The following is a 21,869-nucleotide window of genomic DNA, read 5'->3' on the forward strand; positions in this document are numbered from 1 at the left end:
TAGCGCTTAATATGACTTCATAATTTTGGATAAAGCTGTTGTGAAAGCCTTTAAGATCTGTAGAACACATTAATTTCCATCTCATTTGAGGCCAATGCAAGAGAAGGCCTCCTTTGCCTCTGTTTCCAGACTTTGGAATTCTTTGCCCAGCAAGATCAAGGTAGCTCCTCCATTGTTGGGCCACAGGTGACTCCTATCAACCTAGCTCCAATAGGTTTTTAGAGGAGGCAGGTGTACTATATGCAGATCAATCACGGTCTCCCAGGTTTGCTGTTTCTATTGGTAAAGTGCCCAGCCTTACCTGAATACTGTTGCTGCATCTGGGGTGGGCTGCAAGGAGAAGGGGACTGGGGCATCTGGTACTGCTCTGTACCTGGAGGCTGCAAGAAGCCAACAGAAGGGCTAGAAAAAGAAAAAGAAAAGCACATCAATTGAAGCAGGTTGTCATCATGATGGAGATAAAACTGTATTTATACTGATAGAGGGTCATTCCTAAGGCCTATTTTTGCTCAGTAATTTTCACCAGTCTAATGCTATTTGGGTGATTTCAATTAAGGGGATGCTTATTCAGTGCTTCAGTGAATAGGAACGGCATACACAGAGTATTTCCTCGTTCTCTGGTTACTACTGTTGGGCTTATGCCAGAGAGGTCTAGCAGTATAAAAAGAAATTAGTTACATCAGACTTAGCCAAGTGAAAAGAGGTAGCCAATGAATCTGCTGAGATCAAAGGCTGAGGATAAAATCTCATCTTCAGATGATTCGACCAGGTAAATCTTTTTTAGGATTTACCAATTTTGAGAAGCTTGTGCATTTTCAGGACACAAATACTACCAACATTTTAAGATCATGGATGCTTCTAAAGAAATCAAGGAGGGCTGGAGTAGGATGTTTTTTTGCTCTGTACTCAGAGGAGCCAAGAGAGAAAATGGTAATCTTTAATGCTTAGAAACTAGAATTTGCAGAAATGAAAATTTGTCTATAAATATGGTGAATATGCCAAAATAAATAATATTGCCTCACAGAAGCTTCCAAGCTTGATAGATTTGTGAGAACTGTGAATAATTCTCTCCTGGCCTCTTTTTGGATGGCATTTTGGTTACAATTCATCATTGGGTTAAACTGTATACAGTACATTACTTTGGAAATTTCTTTTTTAAAAAGAAGTATAACATACAAAAACTTTTAATATATGCCAAACACATTTATTCTGGCCTTGTAACTGTTCTGTAATTTTTGAAGATTTTTCTCTTTCTGCTTATCTCTTTCGGTCTCCCCCTCCTTCCTCTCCCCTTCTCCCCCTTTTGCTGGGCTGGAATCTGGGAGACTGTGAGTTCAAATCCTTCCTAAAGCATGGAGGTGGCCTAGCCACTCTCTCTCTCATCCCAAATCATTTCACAAGTTTATTATTATGAGGGAAGTGGAAGGTTGGATTGTTATGTAAGCCACCCCGAGTTGCACAAAATAAAGACAGTCTATAAATCTGGTAACTAAATCGATCAATCAATTCCTTTTTTTTTTTAAGTCATGAACCTGAATTCTGGTAATAAAACTTTCAAAGTAATTCGCATAGCATAAAAATGCAGCCCTTCCATTAATCTAATATGCACCAAAAGACAACAGTCCATCACTGTTCCGAGTGCTTTTGATGCAGAGTTTCTATCTCTCTGCAATCCTGGCTGATATATCAAGGGAATTCTTAGAAGAAAATAATGATCTTTTCCAAAGCAGGAAGGTTAAATAGAGTTTTGGCTCCTGCTCATACCTGGTGCCATTCTGCTGGGCTGTGGGGATAACACTGTAATAGACTGGCATCCCTCCAGCCTGGAGCCCTCCTTGCACAGACTGGTTTGCTGGTACCAACACGGGCTGCTGAAAGGGTTGTTGGACTACGCCTTGAGAGTCATTGGCCACTGGAACCTGCTTTGGATATTAAAAGACAGAAAGGCATGAATGAAGGCGAATATTCATATCCCAGGATAATGTCGCAGGACCCAATCTGCGTTGATCACTGGGACCAGAGGTTTTATCTTCTGAGTTTTCAGACTTGTGCTGGAGCCCATCTTCAGATCCCATCCTGTTCTTCAGAAAATGGGCTCCAGCACAAGTCCAAAAGCTCGGAAGAGAAAACCTCTGGTTCTGGTGGCCGACCCAGATTGGATCCTGAAGGAAGGAGAGAAAACACAATTCTGGAGGAAATGACAAAAAGCCTTAAAAGTAGATCTAAGTATAGATTGAGAAAGAGAAAAACATCAGATTCCTCTGGTTGGGTTAGAAGACCTCCAAGGTCCCTCTGTGATTCCTCCTCCAATATCAGATTCTATGTAACATCTACAGTTTTCTCTTTCGGCCTCTACAGCTCTGGAAAGATTTGTGATTCAACAGGAATTATTATTATTATTTTTTAAATAGACTTTATATCACAGTGGCCAAAGCACACTATACTCAATATGACACTCCCTCTTTCCTCCCAACTCATCTGCCATCTCATTCTTCCACCTTCTCCTTTTCAGGGTCTTGTGTGCTCTTATTTTTCAGGTCTTATCCACATCCAGGAACAAACTCCAATTTATGAAAACCTCAGCCTACCAACGCTTTATTTGCCGCATTAAAAATGCAATTGTACTCCAAGAGCTACTGTACTTCTCCGGACTCATCCACTATAGAAATGGCAGTGAGCAGGTGAAAAGATCCAGGTGAAAAAAAATTATGTTGGGTAACAGGGGGTTCTAAGTTGCCAAACTCAGGTTTGGAGAGTTATACATTAAAACCGAGCGCTTGGTTTTTGTCATGCACTGTTGCCCTTGACTGTAGTTCATGTGAATATTTCTGACCAATGCAAAATTGGTTTTACAGATAGACAAACAGCAGCCCATTTAAAAAAAAATGCTGAATAGTTTGCAAATTGTGTATATACTTTTTACGTAGCTGGAGGCTGGGAAGCAGAAGCTCTTGCACAGAATACATATCTCTGATTATACATTTTGTAGACTATGCAACAAAGGTGGTTTAGGTTTTTTGAGTTATACAATACCTAGCACACAGTTATCATCCACTGACTGGAAAAAAAGCTTCTAGAAGTTGGCTTCCAGAAGGAAAAAAAAAAGTTGTGGGGAAAACAGCAGACTTTGTTGCTCACTGCCATCCAAGTGAAAATATGGATTTAGCCACTGATGTAGTCTCAGTATAACATTGTCTCTTATTTACATTTGCTGGCAGCAATGTTTTTTTGCTTTGTTTTACTTTTCCAGGTCTGAACTTTTCTTTCCCACTCCCTAGCTCCTACTTTTCAGTGTAATTGTTTATACAGGTAGTCCTCAACTTATGACTGGTTGCTTAGCAATCATTTGAAGTTACAATGGATCCCCCAAAAGGGACTTACAAGCTGGATTGGATCTAATGTCTCCCTGCGCCCCCCCCTTTTCCGAGGGGGGGTCACATGACCAAATTTTGGGCACTCAGCAACTGGCCCTTGTTAATGACCATTTGCAGCACCCTGCAGTCATGTGACTTCAACTTACAACCTTTTCGCCAGAAACCAGAGCTTGCTTCTGGTTTCCAGCAAAAATCACCCCGCGGAGAACATGGAGTTTGTTTAACGACCGTGGTGTTTGCTTAAAGGCTGCCACAAAAAGAGGTCATTAAATTGGAAGTGGTCACATGGTAATCCGTTTTACAACTGTCATGAAATTATAGGCTTAACTATGGCCATAAATTGAGGATTACCTGCATTGTGAATTTTGCATGAAATAATAAACCTGAACAGTTTGGTTACGTTTTGGATTCCTGAAAAAAGTGACACCAACTGGTTTCCAAGCCATGTAGTGCTGTAACACCAGAACTGTGACTCCCCTCCCCTCCCCTTTTCTTCTTTTCCCTCCCCCCCCTTTTCTTCCTTTGCCTCCCCCCCCCCCCTTTTCGTCCTTTCCCTTCCTCCCATTTCCTTTCCTTCCCTTTCCCACTTGCCGTCTTTGGCACCACTTACTTGATACGAAGGCAATGGAGTGTACTGGACCATCAGGCCTTGCATCTGACTGCCCAGGTTTCCTCGTTGGCTGTTCAGGAGGCTCTGGTTTTGGGGCTGCTGCACTCCCATCATGCTTTGCATCTGGCTACCCATGCCGCTGCGCTGGTTGCTGAGGAGACTCTGGCCCTGGGGTTGCTGCACTCCCATCATGCCTTGGTATGTCTGCTGCTGATTGGACAGGATTGGCTGTAACCCTGCAGTGTAATAAGAGAGGGGAGATTATGACACCACAGCTGGGAGCCAGAGGTGGGAGACCTCCCTTCTGTGTTCAAGCCAGCCAGTCAGCCACTCGGCATTCAATGGCTATGGAGCACATTTAATCCTTTCAGATGGGATGAGGGAACCCTTGGGAGTTTCCTCTTGAAGATTCCCCCGCCCCCCAATATGGAAGGAGAGCTATTCTGAGCATAATTCTATCTGCCTTAGCCACCTCTAGGGCAAGGTATATCTTAATCATTTTCTTCTTCTTCAGCACCCTTCTTTAGAATACGTAGGAAAATTGACTTATGGGTGGATGCTGTGGCCCATTCTCTGACCAGGGAATTGCACTATTGTAGCATGATTTTTGGAACTGATAAATGTTTAGGAATTTAAGCAGGTGGGAATCCAAAGAAGCTCAGCTAATATGAGAGTCAAACTGCACTTTGGCTGAATGCAACAGCTGCTAACATTGCAACTTGTTGTGGACTTGGTGTCACGGTTCCAAACCAAGCCAGCAAAACAAGAGGCCACACGGTGAGTAGAACCGGTCTCTTTACTGGAGTCTCAACTTGGCATGTGGTGAACAAGAGTAAAAGGGTTTCTAACCAGCATTACTGGGAGGTACCCTCACTAGGCAGCCTGATGGAGTGGATGGATAACCTGAGGAGAGTTTGGGGGAATGTCAAGCAGGCATTGATAAAAGCAGCTGAGTCCCAAAACCTGAAAGCCATCTGTGGCCCCATGCATCCCCCTCCCCCTACGGGTGTGTGGCAACTCCAAAACAGCACATTGTGGCCACTTTGAACGGCGTGCTGTCTCAGATATTGACACTTGGCTCCCCTCTTCTCTAGGGGGGAAAAAACCTTTGCATTGCATGAGGTCATGACATTCTACCATTTCTCCACATCCTTCTACTGCTGGCATAAGATTTTAAAAAAAGACGCATGGATTAAGTTCTTACTAAGGGATAGGCAACCTGCAGCTCATATGTCCCCCCCCCCCCCCATATCCCTCATGTTTTGTGATCCTCAAAAAGTAGAAAATATAACATATAAAGCCATACATAGCTCTGTCAAGGAGCAAATATGGTCTACGAATCTAAAAATGTACGGAGACATACAGTGAATGGCTTATGGAATTTTCACCGACAAAGATAAAATTGTGTTTCTTTCTCGTTTTTTAACACGTCTTAATTCCTTTTAAGACTCCTTAAAAGGGATTCCTTCCCTTACCCTTTCAGCTCTCTTCCTTTCCCTCCCCTCCCCTTCATTCCTTCTTACTATTTTTACTCTGTTCTTGTACTTTGCATAATACTGCTATCCTAAAAGGGAACAGCAGTACGATGGCTTAGTAATGCAGGCCGTTTCAAAACTTTTCCATTTTTTTCCCGACAATCAATGTTTATCACGAATTGAGGCCATACTATTCTAATCTGTCTTGTGATGAAGTTACATGAATTCTCTTACGATTCCCTTGGCATAAGATTAAAAAAAAAAAAAACATGAGTTAAGTTTTTACTAAGGGATAGACAACATGCAGCTCATATGTGCCCCCCTCACCATATCCCTCATGTTTTGTGATCCTATTGCTAAAATACAGCAGCAAACTAAATTTTTCATAGCGTTTTTTTACAACCCATCCTTCTCATTGCAACAGGTAGTCCTCGACTTACGACCACAATTGAGCGCAACATTTATGTTGTTACGTGAGATTTTTGTTAAGTGGATTTTGCCCCATTTTATGACTTTTCTTGCCACTGTTAAGTGAATCACCGCAGTTGTTAAATTAGTAACACAGCTGTTAACTGAATCGGGTTTTCCCTTTGACTTTGCTTGTCAGAAGGTCGCAAAGGAGGATTCACATGACTCCGGGACACTTCAACCATCATAAATATGAGTCGGTTGCCCAGAGTCTGAATTTTGATCACGTGGCCATGGGGAGGCTGAAAAAGTCCTAACTTTGAAAAGCAGTGGCAAGTCATGTCTTTCAGTGCCATTGTAACTTTGAAGGGTTGCTAAATGAACTATTGTAAGTCAAGGACCACCTGTACTTAGCTCATCCCCGCCCCTCAAAAAGCCTGACTCCATTCTGCTGGCATCACCATTTTTCTATGGATTACAATATCCTTTGCAAAATTAAATAGCGGACAGTAGCCTCTAACCCAGTGGTTCTCAACCTGTGGGTAGGGACCCCTTTGGGGGTCGAACGACCCTTTCACAGGGGTCGCCTAAGACCATCAGAAAACACATATTTTCGATGGTCTTAGGAACCGAGACACCACTCCTCTATGGTTGGGGGTCACCACAACAAGAGGAACTTTATTAAAGGGTCGCGGCATTGGGAAGGTTGAGAACCACTGCTCTAACCGCTCAAATGTTGCCTGCTTCTTGCAGAAGACTTGCTCAAGATGTAGCTGCCGTTTTATGCATATATTACGGAAACTTAAACTAATCTCTTTTCCTTATCCTTACCATAAGACCCATCGCAAGACTCACTGATGACTCACAGCTGACTCATCACAATACACTCACCCCCACAACTTCACACATCCACACCTGAAGCCTTTATAAACCTGAAGCCCCTAAATTCAGGGGTGGGATTCATCAGATTCGCACCGGTTCGGGTAAACCAGATGTTAATTTTACATCCAGTTCGCCAAACCGGTACTTGCAAGGACTGGCTGGCCCTGCCCACCCACTTCACCCCACCCTTCCCAGGAGTCTCCATGCGGCCTGTTCATCATGCCAGGTAAGTGCAGGGCCTGCGTGGAGGCTCTGGGAGGGGGAAAAACGGGCCTCCCAGAAATTGGGAGCCTTCGGAGCCTGGAGGAGGCCATTTTCACCCTCCTGGAGGCTTGGAGAAAGCCTCCGGAGCCTGGGGAAGTACCGGAAGTCTGAAAAGGAAGTCTGAAAGTACCAGAAGTCTGAAAACAGGCCTGTTTCTTGCCTCCGGAGCCCTGGGGAGGTCGATTTTGCCTTCCCGGAGGCTTGATGAAAGTCTCCAGAGCCTGGGGAGGGTAAAAACGCTCCCCCACACACACCATGGTGCAGGAGGCCAAGTAGGCCACGTCCCCCATGCCCACCCAGCAACCAGGCATAAAACCAGTTGCTAACATTTTGCAATCCCACCCCTGCCTAAACGCCGCTGAAGACTGTTACCTAGCCTGGTAGCGAAATGTTCAGAAACCAAGCTGGGAGAACAAACTTTCACCCTCATCCTGCACCTGAGCTACAGATATTTGCCGCTATTGCTAGTCTCTTTTCTATCCCAATGTGTATCATGTTTTGCTAGCTTCATCCTATTGAAGACATTATATCTGTACCTTCTTTGCAGCAACACATTCGAAGTTCTGCTGCACCTTTCCATTACAGCTTTTAAAACCCGTTTCCTACTTCGTCAATTCTAGTTGACGAGTCTCTCCAAAATACTGGTTTTCCATGAACACAGCCCTTCAGGCTCGGATTTTCAAATGCATGGAGAATCCACAGAAGGCAAGAGTTAAGGCTGAGGTAAATTTGCCCTCACAAAGATCTTCAATGCATCTAGGTTTCAAACCCTATAAATAGGATGACTCGCTTCGGGTTCCAAGAAAGGGCAAAGTGGCTTAGCTCTCCCTGAACAAGGATCGGCTGCCACCTCACCCCCCACTACTCCAACTTCTCCCGCCTGAATGCTGCTAATCTGGAAACTTACCAGGTTGTTGGGACTGTTGAGGCAGCTGTTGGCTGCGCTGGGGGCTGTAAGCCACCGGGTGCGAGAGAGGCCGGTACTGCTGGCTGGAGTTTGGATATTGCCCAGAAGGGTAGTAAGAAACCTGAATCTGTCAGAAGGATAAAGGATGTTGTCAGAGAACAAAAACAAAGGGCAAGAGGCAGAGAAGAGAGCAGGGCTAAGTTCCCAGTGAGTCAAAGGCAGGGGCTTCTGCTCTCGTTGCAATTAGGTTTAGTTTAGTTTAGTTTAGTTTATTGTCATTGCATATGGTACAACGGAATTAAATGCCGTCTTCAGTGTATATGATCTTTCAGCTCCTAGATGCTATGCATGCCCTATTTTTGACAAAAAACAGGCCCGTTTTTGCAAAAAACAGGCCATTTTTGGGAGGGCTGCAGAGTGCAAAAACGTTTTTTAAAAATTTTTCCTCTTCAAAATCTTGATGCATCTTATAGTCCGAAAAATACGGTAGTTAGCATCAAGAGATCCTCGCTGTTAGCTTTATTAGTATGTGTGGCTGCCTTGCATTTACTGATGGTACATCACTAAGAGTTGGTCCAGATGATAGGACAGAAAAACAAAGAAAGCAGACAAGCTTCAGTGAGGAAAAGCCAGACTCTCATTGCAACCTCCTCAAAGAAAAATCAGTCTTACCCTTAACGACAGGAACAAAATGTATCCACAAATACACTAGGTAGTCCTCAATTCACAACCGTAATTTGAGTCTGGCAATTACAGTTGTAAGTCATGACAGTCATAAAGTGACTCAGGCAACAATGCAAAGGAGTGGGATGAGGAGGGAAAAGAAGAAAGGGTAAAGCAGAGAAAGTAAGGGTGGGGAATGAAGAGTAGGAGAGAGAGGTAAGAAAGAGGAGAAGGGAGCAGGAGAGGGGAAAGAGAGGGGGGAAAGAAAGGAGGAAGGAGAAGAGGAAAGAAGAAGGCAGAGAAGGGAGGTTGACAAGATAGAAGGAGTAAGGCTGTTGCAAAGTAAGATGGAGGCACAGGGTGGCAAGAAAGTGATCCAAACTGTAGTGTGTGTGTGTGTGTGTGTGTGTGTGTGTGTGTAAAAATGAGTATAGAGATTAATGATGAATAGATAAATGTTAAATAGCAATTATCAGAATGTATATCTATGAATGAATTCAAAAGGGAAAAAATAAAAAACTTTTTGCAAAAAAATAAAATAAAGTGGGTCATTACATAACGGGACCCCCTATATGGCCTTTTCTGCAGCAGCAGCAGCAGCAGCAGCCATAAAGTGAACCTAGCAGTCATAAAGCAAAGTTTGTGATGGGGGTGGGTTTTTTTCCCTCATAGAAACCAGAGGTAAAATGCGTTTTCAAGCAAAAAAAAAAAAAGATATCATAAATTGCAGTCATGTAATCGCAGGGTATTGCAAACAGCTGTAAATGCATGTCAGTGCTGAGTGCCCAAAATGCGGTCAGAAGATTGCATGCGTGGGGATGGTGTGTGTGTGAGAAATGTCGTAACTTTGGAATAGGTCGTAAGTAGCTTTGGGAGGGGGTCTGTTGGGAGGGGCTCAGTTATAAGTTGAAGACCTACCTGTATTCAAAACACTCATTATTAGGTGTTTTTTTAAAGGTAATTTTTATTAGAGACTTTTTTTTAATGTAAAAACTGTAAGATTACACGATTGCTCCCTTCTTTTCATCTCTAAGCTTTCAAAGCATTAACCCCAAAGATTACAAGTTTATGGTTTTCAGCAACAAAAAAACCCGACAACCATAAAGGGTTTGCAGTCATTGACAAATGTGCTTATTGTCTTTTCTGATTAAAAAGTCATTTTGGCCCTCTCTGCAAATTAGGTCATCTTCACCAATCATTCCTCCCTGCAGGCATTTCAGAACATTTCCATCTTTTTTTGGTATATAATAATCTTACTGCAGTGACTATGTAACTATTACTAGTTCTTCATGCTAAGCACCACTGTTGCAAGATTGTATGATGCCATTGGCACTGCGGGTATATTTTGTATTTATCTTTCAATAAAATATTAAAATTAAAAAAAATAGGACCAGATCGTGTTTATTCTTGCTTGCGCTCTCACAGCTTTATGCAAGACCACAGAATCTTGCAAGATTTTGGTGAATTCTTACAATCACATTTGATGCTTCCTGTCTTTCATTTCAGTTTTTAAAAATTATTTAAGCTTGACAAGCGCCACCTGTAATACACCTGGTGTCTGCAAGATCTACAGTATGTTGCAATCATCAACATAGATGGCACTGGAAAAGATACAAAAAATAATAAGCTATGGAGGTAGACAGTGTAACTGGGGAAATGTTAAAATATGGGTGTGATTTTCTTATGGAGTGGCTCTGCATCTTGTCTAATGTGACTAGGTGAAGGATGCGTCTGTTCCTCATGACTGGAAGAAGGTCATTGTTCTCTTATACAAATGGAAAGAATATACAATAAGGTAATAATTCGGAAGGGAGGGATTATTTCTTTATTATGCTGGGGAAAGTTATTGCTTGAACTCTGGTTGAAAAGAAAGGAGAGGTAACAGGAAGTAAAAGTTGGGAAGTGCAGTGCAACCTTAAGCCAAGAAGAGGGATGTGGCAGGGGTGAAATCCTCCAGGTTCAGCCCAGTTCAGCCGAACCAGTAGGGACGATTGTGCCTCGTTCTGCAAAATGGTAGTAAAAAAAAAAGCTTCCAAGGATCTTGCAGCTCAGCTGTGAGCCGCACGATTGTCTGAAGCTTTTTTCCCCGTTTTTAAAAGCATTTTTTTCCTGCCTATTCGCCCGAACGGAGGGGAGGGGGGATGTTTTAAAAAGTGAAAAAAAGTTGGCCATACCCACCCAGTCACATAACCCCCACCCCACCAAGCCACTCCCACAGAACCGGTGGCAAAAAAACAAATAGATTTCACTACTGGGATGTGGTTATGCTCTGGGTCTCATTAATGAATCTATGTCAGCAGAACACATGCTTTCTCTGTAATGGTGTCTCTTTTGCAGAACAGTTTCCTTAGAAATACGGACCGACCCAACCCTGTTGGTCTTTCACAGGCCTAGTGAAAACCTGGGTCTTCCCCCAAGCCCTGTTGTTATGGCTGGAGTCCTGGTGTGGTTTCACAAGCTAACAATGTGGTTTTTTTTAGGGTCCTCAATCAGTTTCTTTTGAACTGAACATTTATTTAAAGTTTGTCTTTCCAATTTTTAGAAACATCTCGAGATGGTGAATACCTAATACTCCTTCCACCTGTTGTTTTCCCCAAAACAATACCGCCATGAAGTGCGTTGGGCTGAGACAGTGTGACTGGCCCAAAGTCACCCAACTGGCTTTCAAGGCTCAGGCAGGACTAGAATTCATGGTCTCCAGCACAAGATCAAACTGACTCTCAGTCTAAAGTTTTAATTTGGCATGTATAGATATATTTTAGGAGGGGTGATGGCTCAATGCTTAAAGATGCTGACCGCCCGGGTTCGAGACCCAACTCCTGCCTACCGAGCAGTTCGAAAACATGCAAATGCCAAGTAGATTAATAGACACCACATCAGTGCGAAGGTAACAGTGTTCTGTGTGTTTTTGGCATATAGCCATGCTGGCCATATAAGCATGGGAAATGTCTTCAGACAAGGCTGGCTCCCCTGACCAAGAAACAGAGATAAGCAGCTCCACCCAGGGTCAGACACGGCTGACAAGAAAACCTTTAGTTATATTTTATTGCTGTTTGACATGCAGAATTACTTGGATAGAGGAGGGACGGAGGGAAGGAGAGAGAGAGAGGGAGGGAGGGAGGGAGGGAGGGAGAGAGAGAGAGAGAGAGAGAAAGAGAGAAAGAAAGAAAGAGATTTGCTCTCTGTCAAGTCACAGAAATATTTGTACATTTGTTGATATAAAGGAAGATTTAAAGTAAATAAGTATGAATTCTGGAATGTTTCCAGAACAGGATAGTTCTAAATGAGAGAGGAATGGCATGCAATAGAAGTAAAGTATTCCTAAGAATAAATGCAATCAGTTCTTATATAGCATGGGTTTATACAATACAAATTTGCTCATACATGATTGCTGAATAGGGGAATGATGTCTATATAGCAAAAATGTCTTTGCTTATGCATAATTTTTCTGGGTTTCAATTCTGGGCTAACCAGAAATGGCAGATGAACGTGGGGAGAAATGTTCAGTTAATGCCTTGCTGCTTTATTTATTGTCCACTCAAGTCAGGTACTATGTATAAGTTACTCTGTTAGTGTCTATTTTGCTTTTCTCCTCAGTTTGGGGCGTTATTGCTGCTGAAGTGTCCTCCTCCCCTTTCCCAAAATGAGTAACCTAAGCGCCGAAGAAATATGCTGATGATAACATTTCAGGTGAAGAAAAAAACAACAACTCAAATGAAGAAAAGTTTGAGATTCTCATGTGATTTGAAAGGAATTAAAGAATATATATGACATTATATATGCTACTGACTCACATGAGACACCTTTTACAGCTAATTAGAAAAAGTGCTAAGAAAGTATTAGGATAAATCCTTGTTCTTGGGAAGGTTAGGGTTATGAAGGTATTTTCATTCATGAGTGCTCTGCCACTATAAACTATTTTTTCTAGCAGCTCTGCTATTTGTATTGTGGCATACTATTTGAATACTAGGGTTTCTAGGATCATAACCTATTAAGACAATGATTTTATAATGCTTAGTGAGTAGTTTATCACCAAGCAAGGACATGCAATGATTGTTTAATGTATCTATGGTTAAGGAGTGCTTGTACTAAAATTCCAGTAAAGATTGCTTATGATAAACTTACGTTTAGGCTAGCTAATCAAGGACATAAGCATGCTATTGGCTGAGAATGTATTTGTTTGTTTGTTTTTGTGCCTTTGAGTCAGTGTTGACACCTGGCGACTCCAGTTTTCTAGGCAAGGGTTTTGGAAACTGTGTGTCCTTGCCTCCTTCATAGGGCCCAAGAGAGAGTGACTAACTCAAGGTCACCCAGCTGGCTTTGTGACTTAAGGTGTCTAGCCTTAACAAAAATGGTGGGCAGGTTAGAGTCCCTTTCGGGAGAGGGGGCGGTCTATAAATATGAATAATAAATAAAATAAATAATAAAATATGATGCAGTGAGAAGTAGGGATCTAAAATTCATGTGGTAAAAGACCAAAGAGAACTGAATTTGTAAGAGAAAGTAGGACAAACAATTTCAAGTTATACATTAATAGCAAAAAAAAAAAAAACCCTAGCGCAAACAAATGAAATGTTGTCCTTCAGAACCATGTTTACTAAAGATGAAAAAATGGATAACAGACACACAAATGCTGACAGAAAAGGTAGTAGGTAGCATGTGATCTGTTGCAACAAGTGAATATTTATTTTAAACAAGTCAAAATAGCTCTGTATGAGTGTGTCTTTGTACCAGTTTGTTGCATGCAAATGAGAGGTATGATACATATAATGAGAATGGATTACTAGAGAAATGTATGGTAAAAGAAGATTTAGATGGGGTCAAGAATGAATAGATTATTTTAATGTGGACTGAATACAATTAGTAACCAATATGAAAAACTGGTGATGGGAGTAGTCATGTAGAAAAAACTAATGAGGGTCGAATTACAAATCAGGTCTAAGATGTAAGAGTTAATGGGTTGATGACAGAAAGAGAAGATCCAACAAAAGAATAGTTGGATGAAGTTGATAAAAGCCTCAAAAAGGAACTGGTTAAAAAGTAGAAAATATAACATATAAAGCCATGTATAGCTCTGGCAAGGAGGAAATATTGTCTATGAGTCTAGAAATGTATGGAGATATATAGTGAATGGCTTACGGAATTTTCATCAACATAGATGTAATTTTGTTTCTTTCTCGTTTTTTAACACATCTTAATTCTTTTTAGAAGGGTCGCAGTGGCTCAATGGCTCAGTCGCTGAGCTGGTCGATCAGAAAGGTTGGCAGTTCGACGGGTTCGAATCCCTAGCGCTGCATAACGGAGTGAGCTCCTATTTCTTGTTCCTGCTTCTGTCAACTTAGTAGTTCAAAAGCACGTAAAAATGCAAGTAGAAAAATAGGAACCACCTTTGGTGAGAAGGTAACGGCGTTCCGTGCCCCCTTGGTGTTTAGTCATGCCGGCCACATGACCACGGAGACGTCTTTGGACAGTGCTGGCTCTTCGGCTTTGAAACGGATATGAGCACCGCCCCCTAGAGTCGGGAACGACTAGCACACATGTGCGAGGTGAACCTTTACTTAATTCCTTTAAAGACTCCTTAAATGGGATTCCTTCCCTTCCCCTTCCCTTAATTCCTTCTGCTTACTTTATTTTTATTCTGTTCTTGTACTTTGTATAATATTGCTGTCCTAAAAGGGAACAGCAGTATGATGGCTTAGTATGCATGCCATTTCAAAACTTTCCAATTTTTTTTCGACAATCAATGTTTATCACAAATTGAGACCATACTGTTCTAATCTGTCTTGTGATGAAGTTACATGAATTCTCTTACGATTCGCTTGGATCAATTTGCTTAGAGGAAAAAAATAGTGTCGTATATTCCCCTCTCATTATTTTAAGTATTTTTGTATAATAGCTTTTTTATTTTTATACAGATAACTGCAGTACATATTGTCCCTTGAACATGATTCCCCCAAAGACGTAGTGGTTTCTCCCATTTTTAATTCAAGGCCGATAGACGGGAGCTACGACTGCCCCTCTGTGCTATAATGGAATGTATACCAGTGGACTGTACCATTCTGTTCTATATCCTAAGAAAACCATAGCAGAAGACAGTCCGATGGAGGTGTTACCCTTATATCCGGTGCTGCTATTTACCTGCTGCGGAGGCTGCATATAGCTCTGGGGTTGGAGGACCTGCTGGGCTGGCGCCGTGTGCCCTGAGGCAGAGTAGTTGGAGGCAGTGATTGGCTGTCCTGGGGAAGCCATGATGAATCCTGTCTGCTGAGGATGCTGGGACATGATTGGTTGCTGGAACATGGCAGAGGATGGATCAGGGGCTTCAGTGGATCCTTGGCGGCTGAGGCTGATCTGTCCAAAAGGGCTGCTGAGTTCATCAGCCTGTGGCCAAACAAAGGAGAGAAAACAAATTAAGTAGAAAAACTGGCCTTGGGGATGTTTCCAATAGCATGCACAGAGTGCCAGCACCACCCGCCAGCACAGTGAATACAGCATCAATGCACCAGCAAAGCATACCAGTTAGCAGGAATACGAGCCCTTTTTCTGAAGGCTGAACGAGAAAATCACATACACCAAGTTGGTGGAAAGTGGAGAAAGGGAAAGAGGAAATCCAACGGTGTTACTTTAACACCTTGATTCATCACCCCACACAATAATCCTATACTAACCTTTACACCAGACATACTTAAGAACTATGGTTCAGCTCCACAAATTTAAAAAAAAAAATAGAATGAAAAATAATGAAGTACAGATAAGCATTTCTACACCATTAAATTAAAACCATCAAAGTGCTGAAGGAGGAGATGATACTTCCATTTTGGCCAAGTGACAGTCTAAATGCCATATTGGAATTTGCATTGCGACTGGGGGAATACGCTGGGAAAATGAAGAATCCAACCTAGAAACGATCAAAGAAGACTAAATGACTACTTGGGCATTCCTAAATTATACCATGCGTTTTAAGCATTTGCTTAAAAAAAACACACAAAGTAACACATTTTTAAATATGGCTTTTATAGATCGTAGGCCACCACAGCAAACCATGCAAAATGAGTAGACCTTGATCTGGAGAAGGAGAGTGTGTCATTTTAAGGAATTATTGCCTACTTTCAAATAACAGTAAAGGTGGGGAAAGGGAACAGAAACAAGGCAGGAGGAACCGACAACTGAACATCAGGGATTCCTTCAAGTTTTTATGCTTGTTTGATAGAAGAACCTACTTCCAGTCATAACTTCCATCATACATATAGCTAACACTTTGTCCTCGTCAGACTATGGCATATATGCAGGAATCACACCAGCTCTTACACAACACAGTTGTTTATCAGGCTGGGTAAGACAACCTAATGGCCTCCATAACACATACAGTCCTTCGAAATTCTCCACGTTGATGGGAATGAGCTTAAAATGTTGTGAGAGCAATAGGTTATTTGGTCTTCAGTTAGGGATTAAGAGATTTATGAGGCGCAAGAGAGGTACAGCATACATCTGTGTGTTTACGTACATGTCCATCACAGTATTCTCTTTCCGATAAGTAATGCTTTACAATGGAAAGAGAATATAATATAATAAGTCAGAAAAATTAAAGGCATGAAATAAGAAAATGTAAAAAAAAAAACCCTCTTTCTCAGGATTTTATCCTCTCCATCTAATTATGACTTTTTCACTTCACTATCTTCTCAGTCCCTTCCTCTTCTGTCATATAATTTACTAACTGATAAACCAGCATTGCCCGGTATTTATTCATAGGGGGGAAATGTACGGACCAAATGTAGTTTCTAATGTTGGATTTTCCACCTTACCAGAGGGAGCCCCCTTGTAGAGTACTGTGAAGCCATTACCATGGCAACTCCACTACACTGTACAGTAGAATCCATTTTACGGCAGTACAGTAGAAGCCATTTTAAGGCACAACAGGCTGTATCTTAACAGAACTCACACTCCAAGAGGTGTTAGGGATGCCTTACCTCCCCAGAGTGTTTTTTTTTTCAGATAGTAAGTCATCTGTGTACCAAGGTTTGTTGAAATTGCTCAAGGTGTTCCTGAGTTATGCTGGAACATACACACACACACACACAGCTATATAGATAGATAGATAGATAGATAGATAGATAGATAGATAGATAGATAGATAGATAGATAGATAGATAGATAGATAGATAGATAGATAGATGGATGATAGATAGATAGATAGATAGATAGATAGATAGATAGATAGATAGATAGATAGATAGATTCTGCCCTTCACCCCTCTTCGATTCTACTTATGCGAACAAATCACACTTTTCCCCTCTGTTTACTTATTTCCAAAATCATTCTACCAGCATTTCTCATCCTAAAATTTCTCACTTTTTCCATTTTTAGTAAGCTTTTTAGCAAGGCACATGAATTCACCTATTTGCTTTTGTGTTCTATTTACATGTGTAATTTGCATTGTTCACAACTGCTTGGCCCTAAATTCCTCACAATATCGTATCATTAAACATTTGCTGCAAATCGTTTCAAGTGTCAATTATCTGTACGTGAATGTACACATACATTCACATCCTCAACCAGCACAGTTCTAACATGCCCATAAACATTCCTTATACATTTATCAAACTCTAAACAACAAAAGGGACACAAAAGGGATCTTACTGTCTACTTAATACTGAAGCATTGGTTAAATATCCCATTTATTTTCTCAAATGCTTTACTATATTCTTATATTTCTCAATGACAGATAAGTAAATATCTGGTCTCTTGACCCCTGCCCGGCATAAAAACAGCACCACAGTTACAAAATTTGGTTCAGTGTCCCCTCCCTTTCCATTTTAAACAAAATTCTACCAAATAACTTCTCAGGTGCTTTTAAGAAGCTAATGCCTCTGTATTTATTGTCTTCACTCTTACCACCCTTCCTTTTGTATAAAAGAACAATAGCAGCATTTCCCCAGGCATTAGGCTAAGAAACCACAGTTATCAACCCATGAATTTCTACTTTCATATGCGCTCAGGATAATTTGGATGACACTAATTTGTATGTGCCGACATGTCTTTTAGCCCTTTCATTCATATCTTATCTATGCGCCTGTACTTCCTTTGGAGCTAGTACATTCTCCCCCACAATATGCTTCCCCACCCCCAATTTCATTTGTTAATTTATGCTCTTTACCTTTTATGTCTCTAAGATTCCAACCCTCGATTTTCTTTATGCTATGACTGTCACCACAAAGACTGACTTCTATCGCTCATCACAGCTTTTGTCAGTTAAGGATAGTGTTTTAGTAAGCTGTAAAAAATATAGGTGTTCTGACCTAGGCTTCCCCAAACCACGAAGCAGACTCCTTGTCCAGACACCCCCCCCCCAAAAAAAAACCTTTTATTAATTTACTGTGAATTCTGCTCATTCACATACAGCAAAGTCTTTCAAGGGAGGATTTACAGTCACAGACCTTATCTGGCTTGGAGAGCTGCCAGGCCAATATCTTCAAACTTGGCAAGGAGCCTCTGAAAGTCACGAACCAATTAAGCAAACTAATTGTCTCCTGCAAACGCCACTCCCTTTTTCGCTCCTCTTTTATTCCCTATGGGAGGGGGCATTTATCATCCACCTGTGGCCTTACTCCCAAGTCGGCCCTTGATTCTTAGCTATTCCCTTCTCCAGGCAGCTCTGTGCATGCGCACACTGGGAATAGGCTCCAGCTGTCCATCTGCCTCACTGATGTCTGAGTCCATAGGCAGCTGATAACTGTCAGAGGGATCCCCTCTGCCTCTGACGCAGAGCCCTCATCAGAGCCTTCTCCAGGCTCCAGGACTGGCCCATGTTCCTTCCCAACCTCCTCACTGTTCGAATCTGCTGCCAGCTCCACTAGCTGCTGGCGGGCAACAACACTAGGCTAGGCTAGGATTTCAGTAATAGAAGTTTTCAAGCAACCTGTAGCACAGGGGTCCCCAACCTTTGGTCCATGGACTGGAACCTGGTCCACAGCATGCCAGAAACTAGACCCAGCAAACAAGCAAAACCCCACCTGCGGGATGCAAGAAGTACTCAAAACCAGGCTCCTCCCGATCCATGGAAAAGCGTGTCTGTTAGGAAACAGGTCCTTGGTACCCTAAAAATTGGGGGCTGCTGCTGTAGCATTTCTTGCCACCATTGATTATATTAATAAGGTCAAATTACTTTATGCAAGATGGGCTCAAGAGGGCATTATAAACTTAAGAGGTACATGGAGGGTACTGAAATACATGTATGTTGCCTGTGTGTTTAAGTTATCTGATACAGGCAGTACTCAGTTTTATGACAATTGAACTTAAAATTTATGTTGCTAAACGAAACATTTGTTAAGTGAGTTTTTCCCCGTTTTACGGCTTTCTTGCCACTGGTATGAAGTGAACCATTGCAGTTGTTAAGTTAAAAACATGGTTGTTAATGGGAATTTGGCTTCCCTGTTGACTCTGCCTATCAGAAGTTCGCAAAACGTGATGACTCCAGGACACTACAACTGTCATAAATACGAGTCAGTTGCCAAGCTTCCGAATTTTGATCCCATGATGGTGGGGCTGCTGCAATGGTCATAAGTGGGAAAAACAGTTGTAAGTCACTTTTCCAGTGCCGTTGTAATCTTAAATGAACTGCTGTAAGTTGAGGACTACCTGTAAAGTGTTCCTAAACATGCAGTCCCATATTCCTCTAGGCAGTCTGATCATTAGCAACTCTGACTTGGGGATGATGGACGCTGAGGTTGGGACATCTAGATATCATCTGCCTGAGCAGGTTTTTAGAAACAGCCCAATCCTCTTAGTATATTCTTTTTAAACGTTCTCTGTGACTGCAAATCAGGGAAACAAAGTCAGGCAAGAGGAGTTACTACTGGCAAGAGCACTTCTGCTTTTCCTGCCGAAAATTGATGTGGGCAAGAGCAGAGCCACCAATTTCCAGTGGCAAATCACAGCCTGTTTCCCTCTCAGTTTACAAGATTCTCTGTAAATTGCTTGCTAATCTAGAATTCCTACTGAACTTCTATTCAGTATATTATCACAGTATGTGTTTGGGAGAACTGGGGTGGAGGGGCAGGGGAATCAGAGGAAAGTGAAATGCAGTTAAAGACTCACCTATTTCAATCAGCTGGCCTGGCACTTTCTTAGTTTTACCTCCCGGGGATTTATTCATTTTAATTGGGTTTGGGGTTTTAATAAGCTTTTAATGTACTATATTTATTATTCTATATACAGTCTTGCAACCTCCTCCACCTACGTATTTAATTATTTAACTGTTTTATGTATGTATTTTATAACGCATTTTAGTGACTGTACACCGCCCCGAGTCCCTTTCGGGAGAAGGGGCGGTCTATAAATACGAATAATAAATAAATAAATAAATAAGCTTTGGACTCTTATCATGCTTGAATCTGCTCAACTGATGAACAATGATCGTCTTTACAATTCTCACGTCCTCAGATCAGCTATGGATCAGAAAACAAAAAGAAAGCTTATTTTGGGAGGTGAGAGTAGTGTGAAGCAACATCATCCAGCCATCACTCCTTTTAGAAGTATGACGTTTTTGTCGTGCACAATCTGCCTCAGAAATGGAGCATGTGGAAAAACGGCTGCTCATTTAATAAGCAAAGCAAGGAAAAAAAAAAAGCAAAGGTCACCCATTTTGCAAAATCTCATCAGAAAGAGGAACGAGCGCCACCTGGTGTCTGAAATATCCAGGGTTTCCCCCGCCCCCTCCAAATACTAGGCAGCTACCTTGGATACATGTAATTGCTTCACCATTTAGCATGTCTGTCATTAAGGAATTTGGGGTATAATAAGAGGAGCTGCTAAAAGGGAATTTAATTCAGACACAGAATTGAGCAGCATCCTGTAAAGAGCCTACTGCAAGAGATTCAGTTGGAATGAGTCCCCCATTTCTTTTCAGGCTTTTTTCCTATATTCCTTTTATTGCAAGAGCTTGTGTTGTTGTTTTTTCTTCTTCAGCAAGCAGGCTTTTTGAACTTATGCCATCACAGGGACACAACTGAGAGGTGGGATTGAGGGCAGTTTCTGAATGCACACCGGGTGACAAATCAAGGTATTTATTGCAGGTAGACTTGGGAAAGCATCTCCAGCTTTTTACAGGGCAATCCTGCAAAGGTTAACTCATAAAAACCATGTTAAAGCTAACACACTTTAGTAGACGAGGAGGCTATTCAACACTGAGCTGAGGAAGGCTTGTCTCACCAGATGGAAAAACAAGCAAAAACTCCAAAATAGCTAAACAGGTTTTCTTTCTGGCCTCACTCATTACTTATTCTTGGCAATGGAAAACATGGCAAGGATGAGAAGTGGACTCTGGCCAACTGTCCTCAGTGATGTTACAGGCACTCGTCAAAAGGAAAGCAATGCCTAGAGTCCGGCAGTTATAACTAATTTAAATAAACAAATAATTAGGGTTTTTTCAATTAATATAGAAAAACACAGAGGGCGTGCTGGTTTGAGAATTACACCTTACTTTCAGAGCTATGATACCATGGTATAGAAAATGGTTAAGATCTTTGGTACCAAGTTACCAGCGTTCAAGTTCTCAATGAACGGTGGAGCTCACTGTGTGAATCCTCCTTTCCCTGCAACCTACATCTCAAGATTACTGCTGGGGAGATAAAGCTGGGGGAGATCCCATTTGTGGCTCCTTGAGCTTTCAAAGGAAAAATGGGATACACAATAAATGCAATAAGGAACAGCGGTTAAAATGACCACCGTCACCATAACAATGACGTCCTTCTGGAGATAACATTTGGATCTCATGCAAACATGTTAGCAAGCCCGTACCTGTTGCATTATAAACAATTACTATACCTTGAAAGGATCTTAAAGCAGTGGCCCCCAACCTTTCTGGTTTAGCAGCCCAGCAGGGCAAGAGGGGGAGGGGAGGGTTTCATGTGAGTGGCAGGCACATGCATGAGTGCAAGTGCCCAGGGCTCATACAAATGGAGCTGCACGCACGCGCGCTCACCTGCTACTTATGCGGCCCGGTTCACGGCCCAGAGGTTGGGGACCCCTGTCTTAAAATGAAGCCGGAGATATTGGTGAAAGTGTGCAGTAGTGTGATAATATGTGGAAAAGACCTGGGCAGAACAAGCCAAATAATGCTGCCAAGGGAACAATCAAATCAGAGACAATACAGCCTGCAGCTAGATAATTGGGCAGGCAAGAGGCTCAGAGAGACCCTTCCTCGTTTCTTATGTGTTCAAGGAGATAGGGGGAGCGGGGATTATAGCAATAACACTTATATACCACTTCACAGTGCTTTTCATCCCTTT

General features: G+C 41.9%; 1 protein-coding gene across 7 annotated transcripts in view; it reads right to left on the reverse strand.

Annotated features, from left to right (window-relative positions):
- The window catches only part of R3HDM2 (R3H domain containing 2), a 199,947-nt gene that overhangs the window by 15,187 nt on the left and 162,891 nt on the right, over positions 1-21,869 (reverse strand). For 4 of the 7 annotated variants that reach the window (XM_081934638.1, XM_081934633.1, XM_081934636.1 and 1 more), the window contains 5 exons: positions 14,722-14,964; positions 7,921-8,047; positions 3,985-4,220; positions 1,765-1,922; positions 302-402 (listed from right to left, as the gene is read on the reverse strand). In XM_081934638.1, coding sequence (XP_081790764.1) covers positions 302-402; positions 1,765-1,922; positions 3,985-4,220; positions 7,921-8,047; positions 14,722-14,964 — 865 coding nt within the window. The remainder of the gene's footprint in view (positions 1-301; positions 403-1,764; positions 1,923-3,984; positions 4,221-7,920; positions 8,048-14,721; positions 14,965-21,869) is intronic. The other 3 variants (XM_081934635.1, XM_081934639.1, XM_081934637.1) reach the window with 1 other exon arrangement.

This window comes from Natrix helvetica, assembly GCF_964273705.1.
Source record: "Natrix helvetica genome assembly, chromosome: 1".
Lineage (NCBI taxonomy): Eukaryota > Metazoa > Chordata > Lepidosauria > Squamata > Natricidae > Natrix > Natrix helvetica.